The sequence below is a fragment of the Sinocyclocheilus grahami genome, unplaced genomic scaffold (assembly GCF_001515645.1).
Source record: "Sinocyclocheilus grahami isolate Dianchi unplaced genomic scaffold, SAMN03320097.WGS_v1.1 scaffold176.1, whole genome shotgun sequence".
Lineage (NCBI taxonomy): Eukaryota > Metazoa > Chordata > Actinopteri > Cypriniformes > Cyprinidae > Sinocyclocheilus > Sinocyclocheilus grahami.
Genome location: NW_015505355.1, coordinates 3,614,317 through 3,626,031, shown reverse-complemented (window position 1 = coordinate 3,626,031; position 11,715 = coordinate 3,614,317). Strand labels below are relative to the sequence as shown.

Sequence of the window (11,715 nt, the reverse complement as noted above, 5' to 3'; positions counted from 1 at the left end):
AAAAATGCGGGGTGTCTATTTAGATTTAATTAAAAGTGGCTGTAAAACATTAGCTCCAGTGGCGCAGCTGGATAAGCACGTTTCGTTGCCTTTTTGACGCGATCGACCCGGGTTCGATCCCGCCTTTTGCCGAACTTTTTTTTCCTCCCTTTTCAAATCTCGTATTAGCAATGGATTCTATTTACACTAAGTGAAAATAGCAGTATTTTTAGCAATATGCTTTGCATTTGAAATTTGTTATTTTGTTTTCAGAATTGTGATTTGTTTTGCACTTCTCGGTCCCCGTAGTTACACATCCAGCGACAGAAATGGTCAGAAATAAATCTTTTTGCAACCAACGTTGTTGAAAAGTATGCACATTACCCAAAAAATGTTTATTAGGCTACCTGTGAAATTATTTGTATTTTGCATAAGTGTTTGTGCCATAGACTGGTCAATAGATAGATTGATACTTTTGGTCTTTGTAAGCATATGCTTCATTGTTAAAGTTAACATTACAGTCTATTTTAAAGTGGGTCATAAACATTTATGTAGCTTAAACTAGTGATTGGATTATTCATGATGCAGGATTATGTGTGGTGAATATTTGTTATTATGCAGTTAGTCAGGCATTGCTATCACTTATCACTGCCATACTGTGAAATGAAACATTTAAGGATTTTTTTTTTATTGTTTTAAATGACTGTGTCAGTGTTTGCTGTGGCATCAGCGGCCACACGTGCAGCTGACGTGCTTCAGCTCTAAAACTCTTAATATGATCAGGCTTGAGTCAGCTCACATACAGCTACAGCCTAAAAACACCGGCATCCCTCTGCTTGTGCATCTGAGCACATATCAGCTTCATTTACAGTTTTTCTCAGTCGTTTTGGTGCATTTCTGAGATCAGAAATGAAATTCTGAAACATACTTGTTCAACCTCCACATCATCTAGTCAATTGTGCACATCATAAAAGCAGTTTCTCATTCTTTTGAACAAGTTGCGATTGCTTTATTCATGCAATTGATTGTGTACATTTATCTGCAGTCATGTAATGTACTATATAGTTCTCTGTGCAAAAGTCTTACCCTCCAAAACATCTCGGCATTAGTTCATCGTATAAGTCATTAAATGCAAAATGGTTGATCTGTTGTCATAAACTCTCAAGCATATTTTCTACGCATTTCTATTGGACTTTGTGTAAGTTTGCCATGAATTGAGGAGTTGAATGTTGACTTTCACTAAAGAAGAGAATGTAGATCAGCTAATGATAACCCAGTTCTCAGAAATAGCTCAAAGGTGCATCTCATGAACCTTCAATTGGAAAGCATATATAGACGGAGGACAACACAAGAGTTACGAATTCCCGTTAGCCCGGTAAATCAACAGTAGCTCTGTGGCCGATGACATTTCAACCATGCCTTCTGCTTTTGGTCAGGTTGAAGCCAGCCTCATCCACATACATGAAGTTGTGAGATGGTTCACTTGACTCCAGTTCCACATTGCATTGAAAGGGAAGATATTCGTCGTGATGTAGATGAGAATTGGCACGTCAGGAGGTGCAGTGCAATTCCTCATACAGTGCAGCATGCAAAAGCAAAGTTCTGCCTAAGGAGTGTTTCCTGTATTTGCCTTTCTAATTTTCTATTTTCGCCTTTGTGCCCATATTTATTTTCTATATCACAATGACGTTATAATGTTTTGTTTTTGTCAGACCACTAGTATAGTGTAACTGTGAATCCAATCTAGTCTCTTTCAATCAATATCCCACATACAGTAATGTGTAAATTTGAACTTTTGAAATGGATATGTGGCATACATAAAAAGTACAACCTTCTGCATTTCAATACAGTAACTGTCATCCAAACTGCTGCCATAGTTTACATCAGGTAATACTAACAGAATGCACTGTTATATTGACAACATGACTAAGCATTTTGACTATCTTGTTTGTGAACAACGAGACAAGGGCTTTTCATTCTGATGCCACTGGTATGTTCATTGACATAAATACTTACTTTTGAGAGATTAACTAAAGATTTTGAGTAAGTTACAGGCTTTTGCAGGTAATCCATTGTGTGATGCTGTTTGTATGAATTGTTTTGAGAAATGCATACTTCTTTGCAAATATTAAGGATGAGTCGAGAAATGCACCAAAGCGACTGAGAAAAACTGTATCATGCAGACCGACATGTACAAACATACAGTGTGTCCAGTACTTATGATTTAAAGTGGATTGAGACAGATTGGATTGATACATGGAGTATAGATAGATAGATCGATCGATCGATAGATAGATAGACAAACAGATAGATGATAGATAGATAGATAGATAGACAGACAGACAGACCGATGATAGATAGATAGATAGATAGATAGATAGACAGATAGGTGATAGACAGACAGACAGACAGATGATAGATAGATAGATAGATAGATCCCATTCATTTGAATCAGCCAATTAAGCAGCAGCTTAAAGGTTTTGTGGAAAAGAAGTTCAGGGTCAAGGCCGCTGTGCTAATCTCACCATCAGAGGAATGACTGCTGAACTGTGAGTGACAAAGACTGAGGTCACGTGACCTCAGCCTTACAATGGAACCAGACCGATGTCTGAAGCAACTGCAATTTATATGATATCAAATTGGTATAAAACAATTCATTTTTAATTATTTCAAACATGACATAAACCCAGAAATCCTAATCAAGGTGGGTTCCATCATGAATTTCCTGTTTTAAAAAAAAAAAGGATTTTAACCCTTGTGCTTTATTACTATTACATATGTACTGAATGTGCACTTGTAGTGAACTTCAAATCTTAAAAGTATATTTTAAAAAACCGTACTTGCAAATAATATAATACTAATGAACTAAAAGGCCACTTGTACTTAAAGAGAGAGTACACTTTTATAACTATGTTTGTTAACACAGGTACGCTTTTTAAATGTGCATTGTAATGTTGTCAAGTTAGCTGGCACAGTATATTCTTTTGAAGTATTCTATTTTAAAGTATTTTTATCACAAGAGTCTGTAAACATATTTGATTGACTTTCACGTTTCATTCGGCAACAGAATTACACATTTAAGGTAGTTAAATAACAATAATAAAAAAAACCATGAAAATCTTATGTCGTTAACATTGTAATGACAGCACAAAATATTTGATTTTTAACTTATAGCCAACCCGTTTTTACATGCTTCAGAGAACTAAACGCCCATTGGCTGGTCAAGGTAGGCGTGAGCATTACGTCAGCAGAGCGTAACCAAAAAAGAGAATTCAAAGAAGAGGGATGATCAACTCAACATCGCTTCGGGTTCGCGATTACAGGAAGTCATGCTTCAGTTTTTCTCCACGAAAACATTTTCTGTTAAATAATAAGTGGTTGCAGCATTACAGTATGGTTGTTTTTGTATTACAAACGGTTGTTATGTGCTCAGTGAGCTGGTTATTCATATCGCGGGGTTCCAGGATGTTGATGTAGAGCGAGAGATCTCCTGCGTTTATCATCTCTTGCGAGAGTCTTGGGCAAACATGGCGGCGGTGACACCAGTGCGGTGTTCTCTGAGAATACTGAGACGTCTGGTGAGTTTATAAACCATTGTTCGTGCTATCTTTAAAAGGATATCACATATACATCAGTGTCAGAGTTACCTTGTCAAATCTTTTTAGCGAACATGCAAACCTTATTATATAATAATGAACTGCTGAGGTGCTCAGTCCAGTCCTCTGTTAAAGTCAGCTAAGTTACTGCATACACTATTCAAACAAAACAGACCTAGTGTCATGAAATGTTATGCAATTTCAAAAAATAAATTTCTGTGTCTTGTATATATATTTTTCACTGATCTCTGGTTGAAAACCTGGGTTTATGTATTAGTTCAAGCAGTAATTGGCATGAGCAGAGAGTTTGAATGGTCTTGCTTGTGTGCATCACAGCCTCGGGTTGTATCCCATCGCCTCCAGCAGTGTCCCAGGCTCCAGGCTCTTGGACCGACCCCTGTATTTCACATCTCCACACCCCTCACTTCAGTCCACTGGAGGGGCTTCAGATGCAGCCATGGTATGTGCTGCAAGCGGGAAATGTTCAAACAGGCATATTGGCTTGTACAACACATTAGTAGCCCTGATTTTTCTGTGTGTATGTAATTGCTGTCTTAATAAACTGGACTGCAGTATACATTTGTTTGTACTTCCAGTGGCCTCTGGACAGGTGCTGCCGTTCAAACTCTCAGACATTGGAGAGGGCATAATGGAAGTGACCGTAAAAGAGTGGTAAGCTCTTGTAAAATGCTGCAACAGATTTTTAAAGGGGAAGTTCACCCGGAATTGAACGTTTTGACATAATTTACGTACCCTTATGTAGGGCTGCGCGATTAATCCAATGCGGTTGTCATGCGCGTTTTCTTTAAAAAGCCGGTTCTGTAATCAGCAGGAAATCATCATCACGTGCATTCAGATGGAGCGGCATTTACTACACACAGCCGTAGTTCACTGACAAGTTACGCAAAAAAACAAATCGCAGACGATTTTATTGCGCGATTCTGAAATCGTTCGCGATAACGACAGCGGTTTGCAGAGCTTCTCAGTGAACTACGGCTCTGTGAAGTAAATGCTGCTCCATCTGAAAGCATGTGAAAATACCACATTTAATAACATATTTTTACTCCAAACTCACTTCATAACGTCAGTCGAGTGTTTGAAATAAATCCTTCTGTGAGATGATGTGGCTTCTTACACAGAATAAGGCACGCAACATATTTCATAGTATTTAAGCAGTGATAAAGGCATTGCATTATAAATGTACTTTATTTTAATGAAATGTATAATAATAAGAACTCCGATAAACCGTATATTGCCGTAGTCGTGTGTTTATTAGTCACTTTGAATCAATGAAAGCAGTTGAAGTTGAAATCAGCTTCTGCGAGGCGTATTTGGAGTTTCAGCGCGAGAGCGCCCTCTGGCCTTTGCATGGAGATTTACTGCTGATCACAGAACCGTGCTCCACTGAAAGATACGCAAGACAATCGCAGCTTCTGTCGAATCGCGATCTCGATTCCATTTCGATTTATCGGGCAGCCCTAGCCTTATGTCGTTTGTTTCTTCTGATGAACACAAAAGAAGAATGTTGATAAGCAGGCAGTTTCATGTCCCATTGATATTCATAGTGCTGTCAAACAATTAATCACGATTAATCGCATCCAAAATAAAAGTTTGTTTACATAATGTGTGTGTACTGTGTATATTTATTATTTATATTTAAATACACATATTTTGAAAATATTTACATGTGTATATATATTTATATTCTTATGTTTTATATAAATATATTTAATATATAAACATATTTTTCTTAAATGTATACATGCATATGTGCGTGTATGTATATGTGTATATATATATATATATATGTATGTATATACACACACACACACATGCATGTATGTATATATTTAAGAAAAATATATACACAGAACACAGACTTATATTATGTAAACAAAAACATTTATTTTGGATGCGATTAATCAGTTGACCGCACTAAATATTACATAATATTATAATATTTTTAAAGTCAGAATGAAATGGAAGTAGCAACAGATATTTGTGACATTTTTGTGACAGGTTTATTACTGTTAACTAAAACCATGAACAGTTATTTCAGCTAACTGCAAAGACAACATTTCTCTTTTTTGTTTAGTTTAAAATAACTAAAACATAATAAAAACAGATGAACGTGAGTTTGTGGGGTTGGGTTTAAGCATCTGCATATGTCCAGTTATGACCTTTTTGATTAAACATAAAAAGAGGTACATTAAAAATAAATAAATAAACGTGTGGATGAATTGTTTACAGGTCTATATAACAAGATCGATAACTTATAACGTGAATTTTCATTTCATGCCGACTTAAACACACCACCAGCATTGTCAGCACTCGCATTTTCATCGCGTAAAAATAAACTAGTTTCAGTTTTGTTATAGTGTTACAGCTTAATCATTATAGGTGCAAAATATGAGGACTTTTGTCAATTAGCATTGGAATCAGAAAATAGTAGTAAAGGTTTATTTTACTGATTGACCCATATAATATACCGAGTAAATATTCCAAAAAAATGTATGCTGTTGTTTTGCTTCTCTGTCTTTGTGCAGGTATGTCAAAGAAGGGGACAGAGTCTCACAGTTTGACAGCATTTGTGAAGTCCAGAGCGACAAAGCATCTGTCACCATCACGAGCCGTTATGACGGCATCATCCGTAAACTGTATTATGACGTAGATGCTATCGCACATGTTGGTTCACCTCTTGTGGACATCGAAACGGACAAAGCGCTGGGTCAGTCACTGCTGTGGATCGTCTTCTTGATACTGACTTTGAAATGTCCTTCCAGTTCTGTCATTGTGTAGTAAAATAGTTTGGCCTGTTGTCCTGCAGAGGGCGCCCCAGAGGAAGATGTGGTAGAGACTCCAGCAATATCCCATGAGCAATCACATCAGGAAATCAAGGGCCAAAAAACCCAGGCGACACCAGCGGTGCGCCGTCTGGCCATGGAGAACAATGTAATTTTGAATTGCATCAGGCTGTAACCACCTACAACACCCTGTCATTGTGGCTTTATCGTGTTCTTGGTCATTTCTGATCTCTAAATCTGTCCTCTACTAGATTAAACTAAGTGAGGTGGTCGGGACAGGAAAAGACGGCCGTATTTTGAAAGAAGACATTATCAATTTCTTAGCCAAGCAGACAGGAGCTATCCTCCCGTATGAAGTCCAGAAAACCCCATCACCCACTGCAGATACCCCACCCAAAGAAAAGACGCCCATCATGGCTCCTCCGGCGATCCCGAGACCCGTCTTCACCTGGAAAGACAGGACAGAGCCTCTGAACGGTGAGTGTTTAGGTTGTTGTACATGGGTCGTGCATACAATAACTAAAAACACGGTGATTAGCATATTTTTAATTTCTGGATTTAAATTATTTTTTAATATTGAAATTTTATGTGGGGAGGTATTAAAAAAAAGACAACCTTATTAAGTAGTTATTTCTTAAAAGTCATGTGGTGCGACTCCCAATTTTTTTTAATGATATTTAGGAATTAACAGTTCATGATTTTCAATACTTTGCAAAATATATTAATACATTTTTTTGAAAATGATAATGTGTACAATTATACATATATTCGATGTGAGAAAAATGTTTTTACTGGGTTGCACCATATGACGTTTTCAGAGTCATCAGGTTTTATAAAACCTAATGAAACAAACATGAATACAAAAAGTATCTGTATAAAGGGTAATTCTAAGATAAATATATCGATAACTATATTAGTCTCCACAGCAATGCTCAAATATTTATGTATGCGTTTCAGTTTTGCCATCTGTTGCCTTAAGATATTTAAGATCCGTTCACTCCAAGAATGATAACTAATGCTAAATTAGCATTCACAGCAAAGCAAAATAATGCTCAGTTTATATAATTGTGTGCTGCAGTTTTGTCTGCAAATACTCAAACTCTTGGAAGCCATGTGTATTCTGATTGGCTGTCAATGTTTTTATTGTTCATCAAACAGACAAAATCATTCTGAAAGTGATTCCAGTGTTGTCGTTTCTCTGTGTTGTTGTTGTTGTCATAATTGTGGTGTTGATGTCACTACTCTTACAGAATTAGAATGAATATTAAAACTTTATAGTTATCGTCCTTGCTGCATGTTTCTAACTCAACTTTAAAAAGATATCCCCCTTTTTTTAAATGGTGACTAGGGCTGTCAAAATTATGAAAAACTAAATTTGAATTTTTGACTTAAATATGATCAAAATTCGAATTATATTCGAATTTAAAAGGCATAATTTCAGTTAGGGGAAAAAAAGCTTTTGGCTTCTCTCCTGAGGCCACAAGAGGGCGCATAGCGCAAAATATTATGCACGTTTCTTCAAAGCGTAATAAAATAACAGGACTATCTTTGGGGAAAAAAATGTGCATAATGTTTAAAATAATGTTTATTAACCATATATAATGAATAAAGTTGCTTAAACAATTAGAAAAATACCCAGCACCATGCATGAAATTTTTCACTCTTTGTTATATTGCAGCCATTTGCTAAAATCATATAATTATAGCTTGTATTTTTACTGTTTTGTTCAGGCCACGTCACTCGGGCTCTTGCAGTTTCCTGCTCTCAATGCCTTTGTGGATGAAGGCTGCCAGAACGTCACATTCAAGGCAAGACCAGCCCCAAAACACTTCAGTCACATCACAGCCTTTCATTTTGAGGCCACGGTTTGCTTAAAAGTCCTAAACAGCCCAACATGAGTAACATTTTCATTGTTGTCAGGCGTCTCATAACATCGGCTTGGCGATGGACACTCCTCAGGGCCTCCTGGTGCCCAATGTGAAGAGCGTTCAGGCCCTCAGTGTTTTTGACATTGCTGTGGAGCTCAACCGTCTGCAGGCTCTGGGTTCAGCCGGACAGCTGGGCACCGCTGACCTCACTGGAGGAACTTTCACACTCTCCAACATCGGCTCGGTGAGACTCCACCCGCCTGGTTTTAGACTTTGGATGCAGATTCCCAAGTGTGCAGTTTTTACAGCTCTAGTGCCACCAAATTGAATTGCAACAATAACTGTGACTAAACGGGTTTCTGAAAACATTTCATAACGTCATTCGATGCTCGAACAGATTGCAGTTCTTTTTTTAACACCACTAGTGGTGCATAAATGACACGCTGTATTTGGTCTGGAACGCTGTATCACCTTGTTTTGGGCCTCATGATCATTATGCTGTCATTTTTGAAGGTATATGAGAGTCCAAGAGCTTCTTTTATGAGCTAAGCACTCAAACAACAGCAGGCTTTCAATGGGCTTCTATTTGCTGTCTAGCGATGATCAGATCTCTCATCGTAAGGGAATTAAAACAGTCGTTTTTTGTTTAGATTGGAGGGACGTATGCCAAGCCGGTGATTCTGCCTCCGGAGGTGGCCATTGGAGCTTTGGGAAAGATCCAGGTGAGCTGCTTGTTTTCTTCACCATTTAATAAAAAATGTATTTGTATTTAAGGAGGTGATTATATTGAATTATTGGATCTACGATAAATAAGTTGAATTTGTATTCTTTAGTGTAGGCTGTCATTATAATAATGCGTATATGCCCAGCATATCAACAGTATCTTAAAGAGTAAGTGAAATACTCACTTTTTGTCCCATCTATTTATTAAAAAATACAGTAAAATGGAGCTCATACATACTGTAATTCTAACATACCTGTTTATGAGCATTTTCAGAACAATTTTTATTTTATTTTTTGACTGGGCATAAACTCGTAAAAAACTCAAATAAAGGGGGATGCAACTGTGCTGATGTCATGAAAAAAAAGGTTAGTTTGGCATAATCTATATAAGTAATTATTTTATTCTTTAAATTACAATGTGGCTTTGCAGCATTTTAATATTATATTTTTTTTCCACTAAATTAAAGTCATGTGATGCAACCATCATGCATAAATGAACACATAAACAGAAAATTATATCAGAGTGGACTCTAAGGTCAAAAAGTCTCTTTAAAATATCAGATAATTTGATCTTTATGACAAGGTGAGATTAGCTCAGGTTGTAAAATGTCATGTGGTGCGACTGATAAATGCATTATATATATATATATATTTTTTTTTACTACAGTATGTACACTACCATGTATTTAAGGTTTTATTAAAATACATAATTACTTTTTTACTTCATGGTTACACCACATGACATTTTAGACTCATTAAATTGCCACATTTCTTGTAATAGTTATCAGAATTGTATGAAACTAACATGAATACAGTTCATGAGTTTAAGAACTTTTAAAAGAATTTCACCTTTCTTAACAAATTTCACTAGGATTTCATTAGGACTCCATGTGGTTGTGAAAGTTTTTATCAACAGCAAGCAGCTTGTTTTGAAAGTGACTTCTGTGAGCTGTGCTTCATACAATCGCTACACTCTTGAACTTAAACAATGGACCTTTTTTGCCTGCAGATTTTCACAGAAATTTTGCTCATTCCACACCTTTAAGCTAAAAGACGTTTCTCTGCTTTATCGCAGGTGCTGCCCAGGTTTAACTCCTGTGATGAGGTAGTGAAGGTGTACATCATGAACGTCAGCTGGTCTGCCGATCATCGCGTCATTGACGGTGCCACCATGTCCCGCTTCTCCAACCTGTGGCGCTCTTACCTGGAGAACCCAGCTTCCATGGTCCTGGAGCTCAAATGAACACGGCTCTGGAAATCAGATCTCGCTGTCTGTTACTTCCTGGAGTGTCTTTAGGTTACTCGTAGCTACAAAACAGTGTCATGTCTATCATGTGAACACTCACGTTTCTGCTTTCACATTCATTTGTGAGGAAAAACAACTTTAAGTTCTTTCTCTTGTTCCCTTAATTCAGATTATAGACTGTTACTGTAACTTGACATCGCATGTTAACTCATCGTATGTTATTGAAAATGCTTTTAAGGAGCAGGCGCTGCGCATTTCCATTTTTTGCCTTGCTGTGCATCATGCATGGTCTGAAATCACCTGTAGGTTTTCTGATGCCTTATTTATTGAGGACGGAGGCTGACACTGACTGGCTCGTGGACACATCTGCACTGTAGCGTCTCATTGTCTGCTGACTTTCTCTGAGACTTCATTCACACAAGCCTCTGTTGAGCTGACAGACAGCCACTTCATCTAAAACCACTTGTGTGCCAATGTGTCTGGATGTCATTGTGAAGAAAGGACCATATAACTGTCAAAAGAACAAATGGACCACACATGTATAGATAACTAAAATGTGAGGAGAATAAAGGTTTTATGGCAAGCTGTATTGCTTTTTGCATCATAACATTCATTAAATACTGAAAGACGCAATTGCTTAATGATGAACAGATTTAATTTAGGCTTTGAGGCTTAAGATCTTGACACTCAAACAATTACATGTGAGAACAGACATGTTTAAGCTACCGTTTACTATATTTGATCAAAGTTAATACATAAAAGCTTAAATGAAAACGGTTTATCATGTAAAGCGAACATGTCTTTTCAGAAGGCTTGGATTAATTATGGATTAGTTTTATGATCTCTTCATGAAGTTTTTGAAGCTTCAAATTTTGGTGGAATATACTTTCAATGGAGAGACATCTTGGTCACACTTTATATTAGGTGGTCTTAAGTACTAGGTACTAACATTAAATACCTAACAAGACTGGATTTTCTGGGAAACTACATGTAAGTGAGGTATGGTTAGGATTAGGGTTATATGGGTTACAGTTCGGGGTACACTCAACCGTGTAACTACAACTCAAGTACTTTAAATGTAATTAAAATGGACCAAGTATGTACGTAAGTATACTGTAACCAATGGTTAAATACATAGTAGCTACAGGGATAGTCGTCAGCTGGTCTGCCGATCATCGCGTCATTGACGGTGCCACCATGTCCCGCTTCTCCAACCTGTGGCGCTCTTACCTGGAGAACCCAGCTTCCATGGTCCTGGAGCTCAAATGAACACGGCTCTGGAAATCAGATCTCGCTGTCTGTTACTTCCTGGAGTGTCTTTAGGTTACTCGTAGCTGCAAAACAGTGTCGTGTCTATCATGTGAACACTCACGTTTCTGCTTTCACATTCATCTGTGAGGAAAAACAACTAAGTTCTTTCTCTTGTTCCCTTAATTCAGATTATAGACTGTTACTGTAACTTGACATCGCAAAACACTCATCGTATGTTATTGAAAATG

The 11,715-nt window shown here is 37.3% G+C and overlaps 1 protein-coding gene across 1 annotated transcript; it reads left to right on the top strand.

Annotated features, from left to right (window-relative positions):
• Positions 1 to 3,271: 3,271 nt before the first annotated feature.
• LOC107593857 (lipoamide acyltransferase component of branched-chain alpha-keto acid dehydrogenase complex, mitochondrial-like) lies at positions 3,272 to 10,803 on the top strand. The gene is made up of 11 exons (XM_016283737.1): positions 3,272 to 3,557; positions 3,912 to 4,035; positions 4,172 to 4,247; positions 6,122 to 6,303; positions 6,403 to 6,527; positions 6,631 to 6,856; positions 7,458 to 7,465; positions 8,080 to 8,187; positions 8,300 to 8,491; positions 8,898 to 8,969; positions 10,046 to 10,803. The coding sequence occupies exons 1-11, from the start codon at positions 3,507 to 3,509 to the stop codon at positions 10,211 to 10,213; spliced, it is 1,332 nt and encodes a 443-aa protein (XP_016139223.1). The 5' UTR covers positions 3,272 to 3,506; the 3' UTR covers positions 10,214 to 10,803.
• Positions 10,804 to 11,715: the final 912 nt, after the last annotated feature.

Bases quoted from the DNA above. Each gene is read 5' to 3' on its own strand.
- LOC107593857 (XM_016283737.1), top strand. From the start codon at position 3,507: ATGGCGGCGGTGACACCAGTGCGGTGTTCTCTGAGAATACTGAGACGT. The intron at 6,528-6,630 runs GTAATTTTGAAT...GTCCTCTACTAG, and splicing joins GTCTGGCCATGGAGAACAAT to ATTAAACTAAGTGAGGTGGT. The intron at 8,188-8,299 runs GCAAGACCAGCC...CATTGTTGTCAG, and splicing joins GCCAGAACGTCACATTCAAG to GCGTCTCATAACATCGGCTT.